The following is a 21,309-nucleotide window of genomic DNA, read 5'->3' on the forward strand; positions in this document are numbered from 1 at the left end:
ATATTTCTTACAACTTACTTTTACTTGCACTTACCCACATTAGTAAAAACTTACTCAGCAATTTCTTGAGAGAAGGAACCATCAAAATTTATAAGTGCTTCTATTTTGTTCAAATTTTGTAAACTTCAGTTTCCAAAAATTGTATGTAAACCAACGCACAACGTAACGTTAGCCAATAGATGAGTTATTTTCCGAAGACGTGAAATACGATCCGAAGACGATAGAAATCGATCTCAAATAGCAAGTAAGACCATATAAGAAAGGTTCCTTTCACCACTAGGTGGATTAAATCAGGTTTTTCCTTCTTTTCTCGTCTTTCCTTTCTGCTGGATATTTCCTCTCTCTCTTTTCTTTTTGCCTTTTTTCCTCATGATTTTTCTCTTGTTTTTCTTCTATTTTGATCCATTTTTCGTCTTTTCCCGTTTCGTTTTTAGTCTTCTGACCCATTAACGCGTTTTCTATTTGTTGTTTTTATCTGTTTTCCTGATCCCGTATTTTATCCTGTTCTTTTCCTCCTTTTCTATCCTGGTTTTCCTTCCCTTTTGTCGTTTTTCCTCTCCAATTTGGCGTCATATTTCTTCTCGTTTTCCAGATTTTTTTTTCATTTTTCATTCTCTTCTTTTTCGTTTTCCCTCTTATTTGCGTCATTTTTCCGTTTTTCTTTTCCAGTTTTTTTCTCCCACTCAGTCGTGATTTTTCTTTCCGTTTTCTTTTTGCACTGGCAGGCTTTTCTTCTTTCTTTCTCTCTCTCTCTCTCTCTCTCTCTCTCTCTCTCTCTCTCTCTCGCGTTTGCTACTTTTTCTATCTCATTCATTCGGTTTTTGTCAGGTTTTCCCCCGCGCTCTTTTCCTTTTTTCCCCCAAGATTAGCAAGAGATGGCCTAGCTCAAGATCAATTTGTGAATATGCTAAGAAAGAGTTTCATGAGAAACTGTTTGCTCGTATCAGTGTACTGAATTATACATTCATGAAAACCACGTTAATCGGCCATAACTCAGGAACAACATAAAATATTGTTTTAAAATTTTTATCAGGACTTTTTTTCTTACGAACAAGTTAAGGCCCGTACCATTATATGCGACACTACCTTCCCGGTGTATGCGACTGTCTCCCAAACGCCGCACACACGGTACGGAAAGGGAATCCGCCGCAGCACAATCCCTGGCAAACGTGCTCATACGAAATGAGAGTGAGATTTTCATATTCGGCCTGCAGATTTCTCAGCATGGCTTTGGCTTGAGCTGCTGAGCATACATCCTACCTAACCTACCGACCTACCGGCTGGGCTGACTGACTAGCGGGCGGACGGGCGGTGGGTATGATCGCATGATAATTTTGATATAGTTTGCTCTCTCTCTGGTGGTTGGTTCTCTTGATTTTTTTCCCTCGCTGAGTCGTTGTGCCTGCTTGCTGTTGATATTTATGCTCCGCGGTTCGTTTCAATCGGTCGCTTTTATTTAGCATCCGCACGATAAACTTTCGTCCGATTCAAACAGACTCTTTTTTCTTGGTTTGGGGGGAACTGCTGGGGCGCTCAGCTCACATGATTCAAAGTCAGACTCGCAGAGTCGGTCGGTCGGTCGGTAGTAGGTTGTGCTAACTCCAAGGAAGCAGTCGCAAGCGAACGGTTCTCCGTGCGCTGTTTTTGTGTTATTATTGAACGACTACGCTCCACAGCGTACCGGTAGTTTTTCTTTTTAATTGGCCAGTGTGAAGTTGTGATGTTCCGATTGGAACGGTGAAAAACGAAAATCTTTGTGCTGCGGATGCGGATGCGGAATAGTGGGCCGGAGGCCGAGGACGAGGGTTTGCTGCTTGCTACTACACAACATATCGTCGAGAGATTAGCCATATATTGGTTCGTTTTTCGTGCGTATTTAAAGAATTCGGTTCAGTGACTCACCAGTGCGCTGCCGAAAAGATGCACATTTGTTTGATCGTAATCTAGAAGAAAAAGGAAGGTGAACCGAATCGAATGATACGTGATGCAAAATACGGATTCTGTTAGTGCGTGTTTTTTTTCGGTTGGAAACGTGTGAGAAAGGTTCAAGTTAGACTGTGATATCATTCAGTGCCATAGGGGGATGTACGTCCGAAGAGAGCCGAAATCATTATGCTTTTATAGTGTTTAAATTGGGCAGTAAATTTATTCTTTCGGAATGTTATTGGATTTTCAACGACTTTCATCAGTGATACAGTGATTTAAACTGTACAATCACTTGGAGCAGGAAATTTTCTACGGTCAGTAAATCGATTTCGTAGCAATTTCACTGCTAGTAACAATCAACCGAAACGCGGTTTTATATACCTACAAGGAAAGGAAAGGAAAGGTCCACTTTTATTAGTGGCAGGCAAAATAGTCTGTCACAAGTGTATATTATACCGAGTACTGTTTGCCAAGGTAGGTGAATTTTGCCCTGCATCAAGCACCGGCAGTAAATATGTTCTACTCTACCTACCCATTTAGAACTGAAATGTTAATAGTCGATTTGCATGTCGGCATCGTATAACTCATTTTCTTTGAACGCTTGTTTTATGATTTGAAAATGAATTAGAAATTCGTTACGTTAGCAGTCTAGGCTCTCCCTAATGATATTCGAAACGTGTAAAAATAGCTTTGATATGTCATTTCTAAACCTGATGCTCCTGAGCAAGGAGGAGAACATGTTAGAAAATAACAGAAAAATGATTATTTTTTGTGTTTTCGTTCACTTTTGCCTGGGGCCGAAAGTTAAACAACAGAATCTGACCTTGCCGAAGGAAGGAACGAAAGTGAATAGATGAAATTTTTCAAATGCAAAATTATATCATCCGGCCTTGTCAGGTGCTGGGGGCTGTATTTAACGTTGATTTATGAAGTAATGATTGAATTGAATGGTTGGAATGAGTTTGAAATAACTAACCTATCTTTAAATGTCAAACGAACTAAAGTAATGGTCGCAATTTTATTTGCAGAGCTTTCACATCAATGGGATCGCATTACGAAATGGATACGTCTGGATACATAAATGAAGGTAAGCACATTTTTATTGTATCTCCACGTACCCCTTCTTTTAAAAGCTGATACTTGCGGTAAACGGTGTAAGGTCAATTATAAACAACCAACAACCAACTAAATAAGCTGAAAATTAAATTCGTACATTATTTAAACTGTTTGCTAACGTGCCTGTACATTCTGGACCTGTATGTAAATGACTTTGATGGATACGACTCGGGACGACTTGGCTTTCCGTTCAAAACGTTGGGTTTGGATTGGCTTTTTTCTTCACACCCTGACGGATGATGAAAATAAAAAAAAAAACGTTACGGTAAAACAAAAAAAAATCTAACCAACAACTATAAGAAGATGATGAACTGGAGCCGGTTATGGAAAGCGAAGGTAATTGAGTTACGTCTCTTTCTCGCTGTTCACGCTTCTTGCATGCTTTTTGCTTCGATGGCGCTAAGATTCAATCGATGTTTCAAAAAAAAAAAAAAAAAATGAATCCAGCCGATGTGCTCTTGATTTGGCTACACGCGCGCACGCGGGAAGGGCGAACGTGTCATGCTCCGGGGGCCCCGTCGAATTTGTTGACCTTTTGACTAACCACAGATTTGTACCATCAACGTACCAGTGCCATTGCAGTGCCACTCGGACTGGCTGAACAATAATTCGATCGATGCTTTCCCATGCCGGTGGATTGATCGGTGCCGCTGCGATTTATTTAGATGTAAGATTAGCTTGATTTCGACCGGGGGATAAAAAATATTCATCCGAGACGGTCGTTTTTTTCGTCCCTTGTTTCGTTTACTTTTATTTGAAAAAAATCTTATTTCTTCTTATTATTTTCACTTATTTTGATATCAATTTCATAACAGTCCCACTAGGTGTAAAAAATGTCACTTAAGTATTACAAGGTCGCGCGGAATAATCCTGCGAAATCTTCTTTATTCGAACTACGAAACAACGTATTGGAACATTGCTTATCTTTTGTGAAGCAAAAGAATACTCTTTTACAGCCACTCACCGGACTTTCAATCCTTTTCGCTCACTTTCCGTTTCCGGAACCTGCATAAAGCACTTGGTGTATGAGAATAAGTTTCATCACGAAGAGACCACACACCGCAATCGTCGTCCTTGACATGTTATTTTCGTACCGAAACTGAATTCACTCACCTCACCTGTGTCCTCGCGTCGGTGTACCTAAGTTTGTTTTTGTCCACCGTTCGTGACCCGATTAGGACCAACGCTGCCATCTGGTACCGCCAACTGCTCGTCACTATTCATGGCGACGGCCGGACTCTATTGTTGCTGCTCAAGTAGTGCATTGGTGGCAATCTATTGCTGCATCTGTACTACACCAGCCGCCGGAATCGAGCCGGCTCCCGGCTCCGCTCGTGTTAGTACGGCCGAAAAAGGTTCGCTTGTGCTATCATCGTTAGATTTAATTATTTTCACTACTTTAGCCTTTCTTAATAACACAAAACACACACATCTACCAAAAAAAATTGGGAGGTAACAGGTTTCACGATAATTTTCGCCGTCTCGGGTTACTTCGATCACTACAAAATATTATGTACTACTGATTGGGTCCAAAATAGGTTGATTACCCTAGAGTTTTTAGAGGTTGTTTAGATTGTATTACACCATTCGTTCGTTAATTGCACGAATGATGCGATGCAACTAGCGAATTTCGTTTTTTAATTGCACGATGGCTGCCAATATTTATTGTAAAACGTCATGCGTTATCACCGTAAAGAACTCTTCTCAGGCATTCACACGGGCACTAGATTTTGGGAAAAACATTTAAATCTTTACAAACGAACCAAAAGCCTAATGAATACGTGTCCAATTCGTCAAGTTCAGCAAAATTTGTGTTAATTTGCTTGCAATATATCTACGTAATGCAGCGAGAGAGTTTTTATTCGGCAACGCTGCATTTTTGTTTATAGCAGCCGCCTAGGAAACCACGTGAAGTTTGACAGATAACAGCTTTTTAGTTGCACGATCGTGCAACTAGCGGACGTGCAATTGAAAGACGGTGCGATTAGAGGACGTGCAATTAGCGCACGAGTGCTGTATTTAGATAATTTATATTACAGTAATGTTCCAATTTTGTCACCCCCATGTTGAATTTTGGACTGGAAAAATGGGAAAACCAAATCGGGAATTTTTTTTCGAAATTTTTTTCAAAATTCAAGACTTCCACTTAAGACCTTACAATATTGAAGACTTCTACTAAAAATTAAATTTTAACCCTCAAGTTTTGGAGCCTCTTAGTAGAATACGAAACCTAAAATTAATACATAGTAGAATTAAATTGGATAAGTTTTCTTCTTTTTTAATTTTAACCCTCAATTGGTTAACCGAAAGCTCAACCAACCGGGCACAGCACTCTGGTCCGGAGTGTTGGGCACAATTTCGCTAATTCGCTAGATCGCTTGTTAGCGGCGCTAAATTCTGGTTGGCGAGTTAGCGTTTTCGCTACATTTGGAATACGTTAGCGAAACCATTGGCTTCGCTAAAAATAAACCCTTGAAATCGCTAACCGCTAAAGCGCTAAAGCTGCATGAAAATTGTGAAATCATTCAAACTTTACCTCGCCATTTTTATATTGCATTGGTCAGAAATAATGTCACAAATCAACAAGTTTGTATGCGGTTGAATCACCAAAATAATAGTACATATTACTGTCTGGTGCATGACAGAGGAAGGATCATGTATATTGAGAGGTCCACTCATCTTTTCCAGACAAGTCGAATTCTACTGTTCTAAACGAGTTCTAATTGAATCGAAATTTGATTTCCGGCAATAATAACATAAGAAACAGACACTGAGAGAGCATGCAATATGAAACTGAAACAAGAATATTTCTGGATAATAGATACTAAGTTTCTAAGTTTTTTTCTTCAAGGACAAACAAGTTGTGGCGATAACGTATGCATTTCAAAAATAAACAAAATACGGACCGCGATTAAAAGAACTTCTTTGGAAGTGGCGTATGTAGTCAAACTAAAATCGTAACAAATTTTTGGTTACTCTGATGTTTCGCTTTTTATTTTTAAAGCTTTTTCAAGGAAGATGAAAAGAACTACAAAAAGTTTCCTTAAATGCTACTTTTATTAAGCCTTCTACAACAAATGCTTCGACGCCCTGTCGGTCGACCTGACGGCAGCTAACCGGAACCTTAGTCATGGTCGATGAAACAATGAAAATGTTCTATTGTTTGCAGCTGAGGGACACCGGAAGGGTTGACGGTATTCAGTACAATGTTTATCTTTAAGCGGTACATCTCCTCCATTGACATTTTGGCACATTGGGCCTAGGCCGAGGCGGCCAAAACACCACGTTCTCCAGGTGGTAACTTCCAGCATTCACTTCATACTCCATATATCCCCATTCACCATAAGCCCCGAAAGACAGAACAGCAGCTTGAACATTCGCTTCCCGCTGATCGTCAGTTACAGAAGGACATTCTTTGGGAACTTTCTGTGGGAGATATATTTGACGCCACCGCTTACCTTCTTGATGCGGCGTAATGTCTGAAGTTTTTGGATCGTCTTAGTAGAATACGATACTTGAAATTCTACTATCTATATTTATTCGCGACAGATACGTATTTCGCCTACGACTTGCAGGCTTCATCAGTGTCTGTTTTCGAACTAAATATACTCAGTGCTTTGACAGTCGTTGCCATCTAACATCAAGTAGGTCTCGTCATCTTTCGTCGTAAAGATGTTTTTCACCAGCACCTTCAGCCTTCAGCCAGCTTAAGAATGTCCATTTTGGCGAGGTACTTTTTCACTGTTTAGTTCCGACCTCCCCAAGGCGCGGAAGGCTGAGGGCACCTTTCTCTTGGTGTCCCTTTTCAGCTTCTACTGCACTTAACCATTCTCTAGAAGGGAGAAGAAGTACCTCACGTTATCCAACTTCTTCACTTCGGGCAGCATCTGGCAGTGGGGCATCGGATGTAGTTGCTTGTCTGTTTTCGTCGCAACTGCTAAAAACCAATTGATAATCCTGTCAAATTATTTATGTACACAATCAATTCCAATTGGCGATACATAGGTGGGTTCATTACCAGTTGGCTGGGTAATCGCAAGAAAAAATACTAAAATCAGTCCATTTTTTCTGCATATATATTATGTCCAAAAATTATGAATTGTCGACAGTTATTTGCGTTATATATAGTATATGCTCAAAACAAAAATGTTTTTGGGTAATTCAGATTTATCGATTAGCGAAATTTTCGCTAATCTGAGTTTATCGATTAGCGTTTAGCGATTAGCGAGCTAACTTTTTCGGTTAGAGACGCTAAATTTTCGGTTAGCGGTGCCCACCACTGCAGGAAAACTTGGTTTTAGGTTTATGGAACGTTTGGAAGAGTTGCTTAAAATTAAAAGTTCTATCGTCAAGCGGAAATCAAATTTTGATTAATCCCCCTAAAAGTGCAATAAAAAATTTATTCTCCTTCAGTTTTGATATATCACGTTGATGTGTTCTGCAAAGTTTTACAGCGTATTATTACAAGAATTTTTGCTGAAGACAGTAACCTTCTATCTCTTCAGCAAAGATAGAAAAATCCTATTTTTGATTCGTTAGAACCAGTTTTTCTGCTTTAGCTGTTTTTGTAGTTGTTGTATGACTTTTTTTCTGTTTTGCAAAGTTGTACAAATAGTAAAAATATACGACATTGCTGAATATAGTATACCTCTATCTTTGCTTGTTTAGGAACTGTAGAACTTTTATTATAAAATACCCTAATTTTGACGCCGAATTACTCGCAAAGAGGCATCATTTTATTCAAAAACTCTCCTTAGGGAATCAGAATAGTTTCTTGTAGACTGAAAAGTCTTATAAATCATGTTTAAAAGCACAAAAGTTGAACAAAATTTATAGGCAGACAAAATCGTGATAAAAAGCCGATAAAATCGGGGGTAGACAAAATCGGGAGCTGACAAAATCGGAACATTACTGTATAACCTTTCACAGAGAAATATACTATTCATCTCTCAGCAAAAGTGCTTAAAACAACGATGAAAATTTTCACCATTGAGTACCTTGATTTGTTATTTTTCCAATTAAGCGATATCAAGCGTTTTATATGTTGGCGCATATTCATCACTCGTGTGTATAATGATGGCAACATGTTCCGGGTCGGGAATGGAATTCGCTGTTTGTGTTAGTATTATTTTGCAAACCTATCTCGTGATACACTGATCTCGATGTTCTCACGCAAACCGTTCTCACCCGTCCATTCCTCGAAAAAACTTTTTGACCGCACCTTTCGACCAATATCCACGACCGGAGAGATTCACCCACGATCATTACTAGATCACCAATACAGTATTCACGATGGTTCCTACCATCCGATCACGTGCGGCTCCTCATCATCTCAGTCAGGAGGATTATCGGACATATGCTTCAAAGGTCTATAGGTAATTACATTCGTTACCCCACATTCGGACAAAGCTGTCCGCAAAACCAATTCCATTGGATGTGTTTCCCGTAGCATTACTCGAAGTGCAGTTTTCACAGTTTCTGAGTATTACAGGTGTTAAATTTCCATTTAAAACCTGTAACACTCAGGGAATTTTCAATTTGTGGTTGATCTTATGTTCTTAAAAATTGCTTGATAATTGTTTGGATGAGGAACCAATCTGCACTGGTAAAATTAGTGCCATTGTCCGTCATAATATTCCGGCCCTCCCAACCCAGTCCAAAATGTTGGAGGGGTGAACTGCGACGTGAACGAGTTCCTCCTGGCTGCTACGATATCATTGTACTAACCGAAACCTGGCACGACTCGCGAACTCTCTCATGTCAGGTGTTTGGTCCCGAATATGAAGTTTTTTGATGCCACCGTGGGCCCAAAAATAGTGGAAGTGTTCACTAACTGTAGGTTGTTTTTGTGTGGAATTTACTTTCCCCCCGATTGAGTACGAGCCGAAGCTCTGATCGACGTTCACTCTCGCTCGGTAATGTCAGTCATCGATTTGGCGACAGCTACCGACGAGCTCATTATTATCGGTGATTTCAACCTACCAGGACTTTTATGGCAACCATTCAGTAATGGTTTTGTCCATCCGGATCCCCATCACTCCACTGTGCTCGGTGCGTTCAGCATTACGGCTTCTAGACTGCTACAGTTCTGCCATTTTGCGACATATCATCCACGTGACCAACGAGAACATTCGCTATCTGGATCTCTGCTTCACCAGCTCGCAGGATGTTTCGCTCGCTCCATCTCCACTAGTTAAGCAAGTGAGGTATCACCCTCCTCTAGTTCTTACCCTCAACAATCGTTCGTTTTCATAGGGGATTTTGTTAATTTATTGCACTGTATCTATACTATAGCAGTCAAATAATTTGGCGGTGATCCGGGCAAGTGTTGAAGAACTGTACTGGCACTAATTGAGCATGTTGTCAGAAGCGGAAACTGTCAAAGAAATTTCGAAGACCTTAAGAAAAATGGCATACCTTACTCGATCCGGTACGAAATAAACGGATCGGACAGTTTTATAGTCATCCAAACTTACTCGCCAATTGTTGAAGACGTAATTTTGCTCTTAATTTTACGTGAGAAATTGGGAGCTGCTACTATCTTGATAGATCTTGAATAAGTGCCGGGAGTGCAACGAGCAGACTTATCACCCGTTTGTGGACTTCAAGGCGGTATATGATTCACTCAAGCGAAATGAGCTGTAGTAGATACTGCTTGAACAAGATTTTCCCACGAAACTTATTAGGCTCACTAGGAAAACACTGTTCTAAAGGATCCCAGTTGTCTCTGAGGTACACCTTAATCATTGAATGACTCTCACGCCGAGGACCAGGGTTCAAATCCCAACCCCGCAAAAATCACGAATAACCAAAACTGTTAAAGTGATTATAATCAAACAAAACATATATAAAATAGATCCAAAACCGCCATGTAGAATAAAATATCAAGTAAATGCAAGATCTTTGATTTCAAAAAAATAATCCACTCGTACCAAAATTGTTGTTGCTAAGGCCTCTTTTTTTCTGAGATTTTCAGCAGAATGGTTGTTTCTCTTCCGGTCCGAGACCAAATTGAGAATGATCTCACCTCGCAAAAAAACATCCGCCCTATGAACTAGACAAGTTATCAGTATTGGATATTTATCAGTAAACATACAACGTCTCAAAGCAATTACTCGCAACATACTAATGATAATAATTTTTACGCATGAAAATCTTATCTTCAAATGGATTTATCAGGTTATTCGCATTGTTTGAATTTTGGACTCTATTATGATTCCTACTTTAAACAATTGAAAACTGATATCCGTATTCCGTACCATATCTTGGCAGTGACGTGCGATAGTAACTACTGTATCGTCGCCGCGTGGATTTCGCCGACCTGTTCAGTTATTCCCGCGGCGGTCACATGAGCCCTTCCGTCGTCCGTGTTAGATTGCTGTGTTTGCAGAACTCGAATGTTTACTTTAGGTATAAGCGAGATGCATTCTTTCGGGTGCCCGGTTAGAATGAGGTAAAGGGAAGAAATATAAACAAGTTTTGCGAACGTCGTTGTCGTCCGACGCTCGTGATGGTAGAAGCTTCCCGCTACACTTATCGGTACTCAAATCAAACACTAACTGTTTGTTCAAGTACTGAGGTATTTCGGAGAAAAAAATACTCATGACTAAGTGAGTTTTGTTAGTTTCGTGCTGAGGCACACACAAAATGCTTTGGATCTTTCCAGTACACCTACGACCACAGAGTGCGTTAATTGCGTTTTCTTATCTCTACTATCGTTATCATGTTTTGCCATTAAATTCATACGCAACGTGGTATCATGCTTTACCTTCCCAGCTAGTATGAATTCATTCTAAGTGCGTATTTGATTAAATATTCGTAATTATTCATTTGTTTCCACACTTTTTTTTCTGGTGAAAATACAATGATTAATAGTTTCTAGCTCACCAGTTAAACTCAACTGATGTTACATGCTAATGATGCAATTTCAAATATTTGCTGAAAAGACTGACTGCAGGCCACACCATATGGGGCCCTCCACGTCTACGGTGAAGAAAAATGAGTAACTAACAGATTTTATTGCTTTCGTTCGGTTTGTTTAGTTGGCCAGGCCGATCCCCGGCTAACCAGAAGCCACACACATTACTTTTCCCTGAGTATTGATTTCATCATCATGCCAAGCGGAAAACGACCACAAACATTTCCCCATAACTATAAACTGCTGAACAATTCTTACGTGAAGTAAACCACAATAGCCGTCCACAACATCCTAGAGCTTATAGTTAGTCGTATCAATTACATGCTTGTCGAAGCTGTAGTTCTACTAGATAACCATCTGTTTTTTTACTTTGTTGTTTATTTTTTGAGGCAGAAATTCCAATTCAATTGTCGCTGTAATCAATGGCAGTAAAAGTTCAATCTCATCGTCGTAGGTACTGACGGGCAGTACATACACTATAATTAGTCGGTGCCAAAGACAGTAAACCTATGCTTTTTCTTATCAAAAATTTTCTCTCCCATAACACAATTCTAGTGGAATGTAATTTGGAGTTGTTGACAATAATACGGTCATGGTCACGCTGCCTAGGGCCGTGCCGGACGAGATTGTCCAATGCAATGAGATTTTCTCACAGTCAAAAGATGTGCTGAAAATAAAGCGTGAGTCAAAAATCAAATTAATTTCATTTTTTCGTACCTCCGTGCTGACCATTTGGGGAGATGTCACTCGGCGGACAATTGGACGGATCAAACATAGAATTAATTTGTAACAGCAAAAATAGCGTGCCACTAATTTAAAGGTTAAAGGAGGTCGGCGGAAAAAGCGGCAGTGAAGCCCAAACCAAAACAAAACCAGTAAAAAACAGTTTTGCAACACGTGTGAGCTCTCCATGCGTACTGCGATTAGAAGATTCATTTCGTTTAGCTCAATCTTGTTTACAACTGGATGAATACATTGAGTTCATCTGCTTCAATTTGACAGTATTTAACGCAGATCTGGTTCGTACCTGATCAATAATTATTGATTAAATAAATACGGTAATATCAATAAAAACAAAATGTACTTGAGCACACACTTAGCACATAGAAATTGCTCGCTGACATCACGTCACTGGTACTTACTACTCGTGGTATCATTACGCTGCCCGATCGTGCAAAACTCCCTAATTGAACGTGATACGTCAATTAACACCTTTTTATTAGTGATCCTTAAAAATAAGTGACCATGTAAGTTAGATTATTCCCAAGTTAGCGGAGGCTATTGAAACTCAGTCATGTGAGAAATTTAATAAGTCTGATTTAAAGATGATACAACAGTAAAGCAGAGGATTTATTTGTCTTTAATGGGTTTTGAACGTGAGGGGTTGGAGTAAACTTGAACCCCAACCGAGAACGAAGTGATTGAATATTATTGCAGACAACATTGTTCAAAGCTGATTTGGCTGGCTAGCTTTTGCGTTACAATGTATTTCCAGAGACGCTCAGTTTACTTTAGTTTTGACAGCCATTTGAAAAATGTGGGACTATTTTCAGAAAGTATCTACGTTTGCAATGAGACAAAGATAGATTTCGATTACAGTAGTGAGTGGCACTTGGATTGACAGACCACTAAAATGCATGAGAAGCACAATGGATATTTGTACTAAGCTACAAGTATAAGCAGGCACGTAAAACTCTGCACAAAATAGACTTACTTTATGTAATCTTCACTTCAAAATTGTCATGATTAATTAGGCTGGTTTGGCAGCTAGTTTTGCATTACAATGTATTTCCAAAGACGCTCAGTTTACATTAGTTTTGACATTCATTTGAAAAATGCAGGGCTGCACTTCAAAAATATTTACGTTTGTAATGACTTATAGATAGATTTTAATTTACAGCAATGGCACTTGGATTTACAGGCCACGTAAATGTACCTAAAGGTCTCGCCGTTTCGCTGATAACCTTTAACGTGTAACATTCCAGTGCAATGCTATTACAACAGGCGGCAGTGGAATCTGAATGAAATACTTTCTAACTTCCTTCATTCTGTACCAGCACCTTCTTTATTTAATTAGGTTTTAAAGCAGACGTACGTAATATGTAATATCCAGACGTAGCTAGAGGAAGTGAATTGTGGGAATTTTTGGTTATGCAATATTGTCAGACACATTGCTTTCTAATAAACAATGTAATGCAATCCAATTTCGCATTCAACTAATTAACAAGTCTCACCGTCAAAAAAATGAATGCCTACGAAGAAGATTGCTTGACAAGTTGTCTGATAGGAAAAGCTTGTTCATAAAATCGACGTAAGCCGAAGGCATATTCATCTGATTGTTGAACCACTATTGGCCGAAGAAGGGTAAGCCTCTAATAGATAGCAGAAAATGCTAGAGAAACAGTCCAACATGTGTACATTCTCAGGTGGTCATAAATCAGGTGTGCATCGGAGTGCTCGCGAAAGGAGAAGGTAAACGTTTGTTTACCTTCGCTTCAACACAAGGTGCAATTTGTTATCATCGTCGCCAGCATGGTTGGCAATGACGTTACCAACTAGGTAAATCCAATTCTTTTTCTTGGCACGATTTAAATTTTATTTTACTTTTGTCTGCAACTGATTTTATTGGTTCAAAAACCATTCAAATTTTAATTTGGTGCCAACACCAAGAAAAATTCACAACTAAGAAATTCACAATACCTAAGTTGTAAAGAATGACACCTTGCAAAGCATCGTAAACTCACGGTTGACCAACAAACAACAAGACAATTACTTAAGTTAGGAAACTTTAAAATAGGTCAATTCCGGCGATGAGCGATGGATTTTAGTGTGTGCTTGACTCGCAAACGACGGGACCGATCGCGTTGCTCACCCGGAGCAGCTCCGCATATCGTGTCGTGTTTTATAACTCAAAGCGGGAACTATTAAAAATGCATATCCATCCATATCCCACCGGCACAATTCCGAGGTGCCGAGGTTAGTTGCAGTGAATCAGGGCGTGCCCCGTGTTTAACACCCTCGATTGATCTAGCCCTGAAGGTGAAACCGTGCTGCAACCATAGTAAGTTTTTTATATCTTACAGAAAAGTGTGAGGTTTAGAAGTTATAAACCCATAAATCTTACATTTGAGGCATAAACATTCAATTTTCGAATCGATCTTTTTCAATTTGGTTGAAAATTTGCATACTAAAATACTAAAATACTGACCAATTATGTTATTCCCATATTCTTTAACAGAGCTCTGCTTACCACTTGCTAAATGGGGAGATTTTTCAGAAACTTCGACTTAGGCAGTCTTTAGAGGCACTCCGCCAATCGAACGACGTATTAAATTTTTGTCCAGGAAATTGTACCGAAAATGACACTACAATATGTTTCATTATCCATATGTCAATTATGGACAAAGACCGGATAAGGTTGAATAATAACGACACGTATTAATAACTAAGAAGTAACTAGCTTAATTGGTTCATTAAAATTGCCGGCTGGCTTATATAGGAAATACAATAAAAGTATGAGCTTAGCTTTGTCAGTACAATACGTTATTGTCATATAAAAGAATTTGATCATTGTTCAATATATTACATTTTGCTTTGTTACAAGCGAATTTAATTGTACGTAGTGTCACCTCTGCTGTCCATGGCAGAAGCTGTGATGATGATGATCGAAGGATGATCGTCAATAAATGATGCTACAACCATAACGAGCTTTCAATCTTTTTCAACAACTGGAGTCTTAAAGATTTTTAAAAACGAGACTTCTTCTCTGCTTTCTAGTCACAGGGTCGCAAGACTCCTGCCATTTTTCTGATTGCCAGCTCTTTCTATAATTACTTTTGAGTGAGTGTAAAGATTAACTGTCTTTGCCTATCCGCCACTGCCGAGATTCCTGTCGATGGATGGTCAGACGTACTCGGAATCGTTTCAGAATATCACACACATCGTGAATTTGGGGCACTGAAACAATTTAGCCCACTTGCAAACATGCAGACAGAATCAACTTAATCCATGAAATAAACTAACTTCTCCTGACGGCAAATGCCTGCTATAATTATATACAGTGTGACACATATATATTCGAACAAAAATCATTTTATGCTTGCAACGACATATACAATTAATACAATCAAACTAATACCCTGTGTGTGTGTGTCATCTTGATTTAAGTCTTACTTGACGTAGTTTCATTTTCGTATTGTGTCTCGTTCGGTGTACACGTACCAATGTTCGAGCTACGGTCGTTGATAATAAATTAATTCCGAACGATGCTGCATGCAACCACTATTTTTCGTGACTTCAAGCATCTCGTCACAAAGATAAAATAAAAAAATAGTGATAAAAATTCAAATATAATTGTTCATGAATCATTAAGAATGTTTAGAAAGTAACTGGAAATGTGTAGCTGTTAACGTGACTGAGACTAATTGAATAAGTGAGTTGGTGGAATTTCTCTGGCCATTTAGGAAGTAGCATTAATAGTTGGTAGATTAGCACGATAGATTTTTTTGCGGGCAGTAAATGTTGCTAGAGACTAAAATTGAGCGTTGAGCGTTCAGCATCGCAAGGTACAGCTTGTATAAGAATACTACTTATACGCGCCGCGAGTGCGTTCTGCGCTATTCTGCATACCACCTTGAATCTGTCAGTCATTTGAGTAACCGTCCCGAAGACCGCATCTTTTTAGATAGTCAGCTGCGCAAGATACAGCTTATATAAACAAATCACGTAGACACTAGCGCCACGTAGTGAGTCAGTTCTGCGCAATTTTTCTTGCCATCTTGAAGGTGGCGGTCATTTGAGCAACCTTTCCGAAGGTCGCAATTTTCTAGATAGTCAGCAGCGCAAGATATAGCCTGTATACTGCCCATAAATGCATAACAGTCCCATCTGACTTTTCACAACTTTTGAGATAAACCTGGGAATCATCTTTAAATTAACTGTTCTTTCAATATTTCAAACAAAAAAGTTATATTTGTTCCCAAGATGTTGAAAAAAATATCAAACTATGTCAGTCCCATATTACAAATAAACGCATAATAGTCACAGTAGTAAAAAGATATCAATAAGCATCTGTTTTTTGGAAATGCCTGGACCGATTCGACAACAGCAACTACCACACGGAAGATTCCGAAGTTACAGTAGGAACAAGTTCCGGAATATATGGAACAGAGAAGCACCTTGAATCACAACAAACCCATCATGTGACACCTATAAATACACGGCTTTGTAAATCTACACTATTAGTAGTCGTATAAAGTGTTCAACACTTCATTGGCCACACCTAAACATGTCCGTGAATGTTCCAGATACCTCTACGGGGATCAGTTTCTAAATTTAACTAAAATACAACATGTGACATCTCTAAGTCGGTACTCGAAATGGCAAAACTAGTTTGAAATAGTTCATTTGTTGTCACATATAGTGTCCAGGATCACATTGGTCATACTCGGACACGTTCTGGGAGTGTTCCAGAGACACACGAAAGCAACCAGCTTCTGAGTCAAACAAACCCCATCATGCGACCTCACTATAAACTCAAGATAACAAATTATAATAAAAAGGAGAAAAGGCCAGGAAGAGATTTGAGTCAAAAAGGACATTTTGAACAATTGAATTGAACGAGCACGTGAATTATCAAAACAACAACGACACGTAGTCCTGAAAATACTTCTGAGTCACCGACAACGCAAGGATCAAGGCATGCTGTGACTGTTATGCGTTTATTCTTGCTTATTCAAGCACAAATAAACGCATATCAGTAACTTCGACAGTTTTTCTAAGTTTTGGAACAAATTTTAGGTTACTTGTGAACAAATTGCTTGTAAAAGTCAATTCCCATATGCTACGTAGACTCCAATAAGGACCGTCCTTATTGGAAACGTTCTTATTCGAAACCGCGTTATTCGTGGGACTGCTGTAGTTGGAAGGGATACGAAGATACAGCAGGTCCAAATGACGGATTGCGATGAAATCAGCTATTTCTTTGGAATCAAGATTCAATAGGGCTGATCATCAGAAATTCTTTCGCTATTCAATGAACCCGGAATCAACCGTGTGCTCACCAAGTTTGGAATGGTTGAGTGCAAGGCTACTGCCTCAAGATTAATGCACTATGAACCAACCATGTCGAGAACTACTGGGAAGTGTAATGTACATAATGCTGTGCGTTCGTTCGGATATCAGTTACTCCGTAGAATACTTCGCAGATATCAACAGAATCCCGGAGAACTCCACTGGCAGTCACTGAAAAGAATTGAATATAGAACCAACAAAAGGATGAATGTTGCAAACCTAAACAAACCGAGTGAGAGTTGATTTTCCTATACTGATTCAAGTCTCACCCATTTTGTTTACATTTGCGGCATTCGCCGTTTTGTTAATTTTATCTAGAGTTGTTCGCTGCTTAAAAGGCACAAAGGACTTGAAGCTGCAAGTCCAAAAAGGATGATTCTATTGCTCTCGTAGGTTTTGTTAACGTGGGCTTTGGACTTTAGATACTGTAGACTCCTGTAGATACTGAAAATCTGTTAGCGGATTCTTGTTCTTAGTTTTTAGCTGCACAGTTTCCTGGGCCAGCAGAGAGCAGCAGACGGTGCTGGCCTTATTATTCAGCGAATCTGAGCATTGTGCGCTGAATTTGGCTGTCACACATGGATTAAGGCTGAAAGGAATTCTCGTGGATCTTCAAATGTTGTCAGCGGACCAATCTTTCACGATCTACGAAGACTACCGTGGATGTATTTTAGTGGCGAAAAAATGCAAAAGGGTGATCACGTCAACGGGGGATTCTAAAAATTGAGCCGAACCCAAGCAACAAACAACTGATTCACTGATTTTTTCAGCCCATCAGCAGGGCAATGCCCTTTTAATGAAACAGTTACCGAAATGCATACATCAGCAGTGCCCGCGGTTTACCTTTCGCTTGACAGCTTATGTATCGAACGGACCAGCGAATGTTTTTTTTCCTCCTGCAGAGCATGACATTTCTTTAATTTTGGAAAAATGACACAGCTCAGCTCTGTACGCGTATGCATATCAATTTTTATTGGCCACAATAAGGAAGCTAATATATTAACAGTGATCTCGTATCGTCGACGCCGCCGCCGTGTGATTGCTCTGCTGTCAAACGAAACGGGTTGAGCAGCGTAATTGTTCACAGTAGGCTCTGTGCAAGTAGGACGTCATGCAGTCAGTCTGTCAGTACTCCACCACACCACAATGGGGTGTTAATAATCAATTTCACATTTGTTCTTATTTATTCATTACTAGCAAAGCAAGCACTGATGGTTGGAAGATATTGAGTGCTACCAGCGCATGAATGCGCTTTTATGGTAACTGATTTTCGCCAAACAGTAGCAACTATGTTTCGATAATGAAACTTTTATGTCAGTAAAATGAATAGATTAACTAATGGTCGGCAAGTTAGTGGCAATCTTTTTCATGTTCCGCTCCTATGTAGTTGGTGGAATGCAAAAACAAACGAGCGTGGGTGTATTATTTTTTGACGGCACTTTGCGGCAAATGCACCGGCATGCGGCACGGCACGCGGTGTATGTCGTTCGTAGGGAAGGTCAGTTCGACGATGTTGCTGCTACTTGCTACCGCTGCTGCTGCAGACGTCGACCGACGACGTTTGAGTTTGACTGTGAGTAAGCCTCTGCTGAACCGGATGATGTCATCCTGGCTGGCTGGCTGGCAGGGCTGGCTGTTGTTGTTGGTGATGCAAACTTTCGTCATTGCAGATTACAGGTCGGAACGAAAAATTGCAAAAGATACGTTTCAGTTGTAACCTGTTGTTGTTATTTTTTCTCTGTTGTTTATACAGTTGGTTATGTTTGATTGAGGTGGTATTTTACTACAAATATATTGTGGGACCTAGAACAGTATCACGTTGGAGCTAATTTGGTACGGTGGTGCAGTCATCGCCTGTATTAAAAGTAATGAAAGACCGTTAAATTGCAGCTTGTACGTTATGAATAGGAGGTTCCATATGGCAATGCCAGTGTAGGCGTAATCCACTTAAGCTGACCGTGCATCGTTTAGTCAAGTCGGGTGACTAGAATTTTTGAATGAATCTATTTGATTCGAGTTTGGGCTCTGCCCAGACAGGAGGGCAAGTTGATATATTACTTTTAATGAAAAAAAAAAATTCCCGCTACCACCCGCTACTCTCAACTACAGACACTAAAATTATCGCAAAGCTTAAGCTTGGGTTCTATGCTGCCCATGGATGCATAGTTGACGTAAAAACCAAAATGACCAAAATGTACTTTTTCGGTCCTACGCACTCTTAACTATGTTGTTCACATGCCCAATACTCAAACAACATATGTTTGTTCGAAAATATTCGAGAAATTTAGGAAAATTGAGCTACTCTGCTATTGGTTTCACGTAATGCTAATGGTTGACGCAATTCCCTGCATAATCAATCAGCATAGCAACCTATTTGTTTTTGTAGCTTTACGCCAAGTTATGTGAATAATCGTTCAAAAAAACAGTCTGTTTATTCGCATAAACTGGCGTTCGCATTTTTTTAAACACAATAAATGATAAATGAATCATAAAACCCCATCAGTCCTGTTTTGAATAATAAACTCTACTAAATTGACAGATTGTTCGATTGAAAAAGTTTTTAGCAAAGATTATATGGCTTTAAACGTTTTTCACGATAAAAATGCGTTTTCTCAACAATCATGGTGCTGGTCGTTACGTCGACTATGCATCCATGGGCAGTATGGGTGACGCACTGTCAGGCTTTTTATATACAGCTGATCTAACACCGAAAACGTGTGCGTAGGTCTTATCGTCAATCGCGGCAGCGCAGCGTTCGGTCTGTCTCAGACGGACAGATAACGCGAAAGATGTCATGTTGTTCCTCCCCTCTAGCAGGAGGACCACAGCCGAGGCGAGTTTATTCACGCATCACGATATGCGCCTTTTCAGCAGAACATACCGACCGACCGACCGACCGACCGGTCTGGTCTGTGCGTTTTGCGTAGGTCGAAATGAGCCAGCCATACCCGACATCCTTGAGCCAGCCTTACCATCTTGGGCTAGCGAAAACGTGATTTGTTTGAGCGGAAACAGCCGGTTTTTTATGTGTTTAGATTATGTTTTTTTTTTTGCAAATAGTTTCCATGAATCCGGTTCGAGGCCGGAATTAGAGCTCTCGAATTCAGCAGTAATGCATGTTAGTTTCCTAGTTTCTATGCACGTGACGTTGTTGCTCGGTACATTTATGATTATAAGCACTGGCGTGCCCAGACATAGAAACAAAAGGTGGGGCACCCGAGCTTTCAGAAGAATGTTTTGGCCTGGGAGAATCAAGCATTACTCATCACAAAAATGCCAGCCGATTAGGTTGAAAATTCCGAACTTTCGGGTGCAATTCGGGGCGTTAAATTAGATTTGAATTTGAGTTTAAACTTGGATTTGTAAATAAACCTTGTAAATTTGTGAATATTGTATTTATATTACAAACAAATGTATTGTGCAAATTTGTAAATAAACCTAAATTTGGAGTAATTTAGACTGGAATTCTGGACTGGAGTTATACTTGGAATTAGACATGAAATTGAACTTAAAACAGAAATTTTTATTTGAAATTGGACTTGAAATGTTACTTGAAATTGGAACTAATTCGAAATTGAGCTTAAAATCGGACAACGGGACTTAAAATTGCACTTGGCATTGGACATTATATTCGATGTGACTGGAATAATTAAAACTTGAAGTTTTTCTACGTACCCCGTACGGACATGAAATTAGACAAAAATTTTTACTTGAAATTAGGATTGACATTTTCCGTTTTATTGTTGTACACGTTTTACCTCTTATCTCTTTCGTTTTCTTCTCTTTTCCAGTCCTGTTTTTCCACTTTTTGATCCGTTTTTCTACTACTCTGTACCGCTTTTTTGCTTTTCACTCTCACTGGTCATTTTTTGCTTCTTCTTTTTTTTCAATCGTTTTTCTTTCCTTTCTATCCCTGTTTCTTCTTTTATTATTCCGTATTTCTTCCCTTCCTGGCTCGTTTTTTCTTATTTTCAGTCCTGTTTCTAAATCTTTTTCCACTCATTTTTTATTTCCTTTCTCCTATTCCTTTTTTATCTTACCTTTCTTCCATTTCCTATCTTCGTTTTCAGTTTTCGTCTTATTCTAACTCTTGTTATCTCCTTTCATTCTCTTTTTTCGTTTTCATCTGTTCCATTTTCCATTTTTTCGAGGCATTAGCCTCGTTTTCGCTCCTTTTCTGTAACGACTTTTCTGGTTTTGGGTCCCTGTTTCCTCTTTGCACTCCGGTTTTCATTTTTTATCTTCCATTTTTCGTTTTTTTCCTGTTTTACCCTTTT

At 39.4% G+C, this 21,309-nt stretch overlaps 1 protein-coding gene across 2 annotated transcripts in view; it reads left to right on the forward strand.

Annotated features, from left to right (window-relative positions):
- Positions 1-1,442: 1,442 nt before the first annotated feature.
- LOC128733165 (aminopeptidase N-like) overlaps positions 1,443-21,309 on the forward strand; it is a 39,257-nt gene continuing 19,390 nt past the window's right edge. Inside the window, exons 1-2 of one of the 2 annotated variants that reach the window (XM_053826810.1) lie at positions 1,443-2,400; positions 2,955-3,013. In XM_053826810.1, coding sequence (XP_053682785.1) covers positions 2,968-3,013 — 46 coding nt within the window. In that variant the 5' untranslated portion in view covers positions 1,443-2,400; positions 2,955-2,967. The remainder of the gene's footprint in view (positions 2,401-2,954; positions 3,014-21,309) is intronic. The other variant, XM_053826811.1, reaches the window with a different exon arrangement.

This window comes from Sabethes cyaneus, chromosome 1 (genome assembly GCF_943734655.1).
Source record: "Sabethes cyaneus chromosome 1, idSabCyanKW18_F2, whole genome shotgun sequence".
NCBI lineage: Eukaryota > Metazoa > Arthropoda > Insecta > Diptera > Culicidae > Sabethes > Sabethes cyaneus.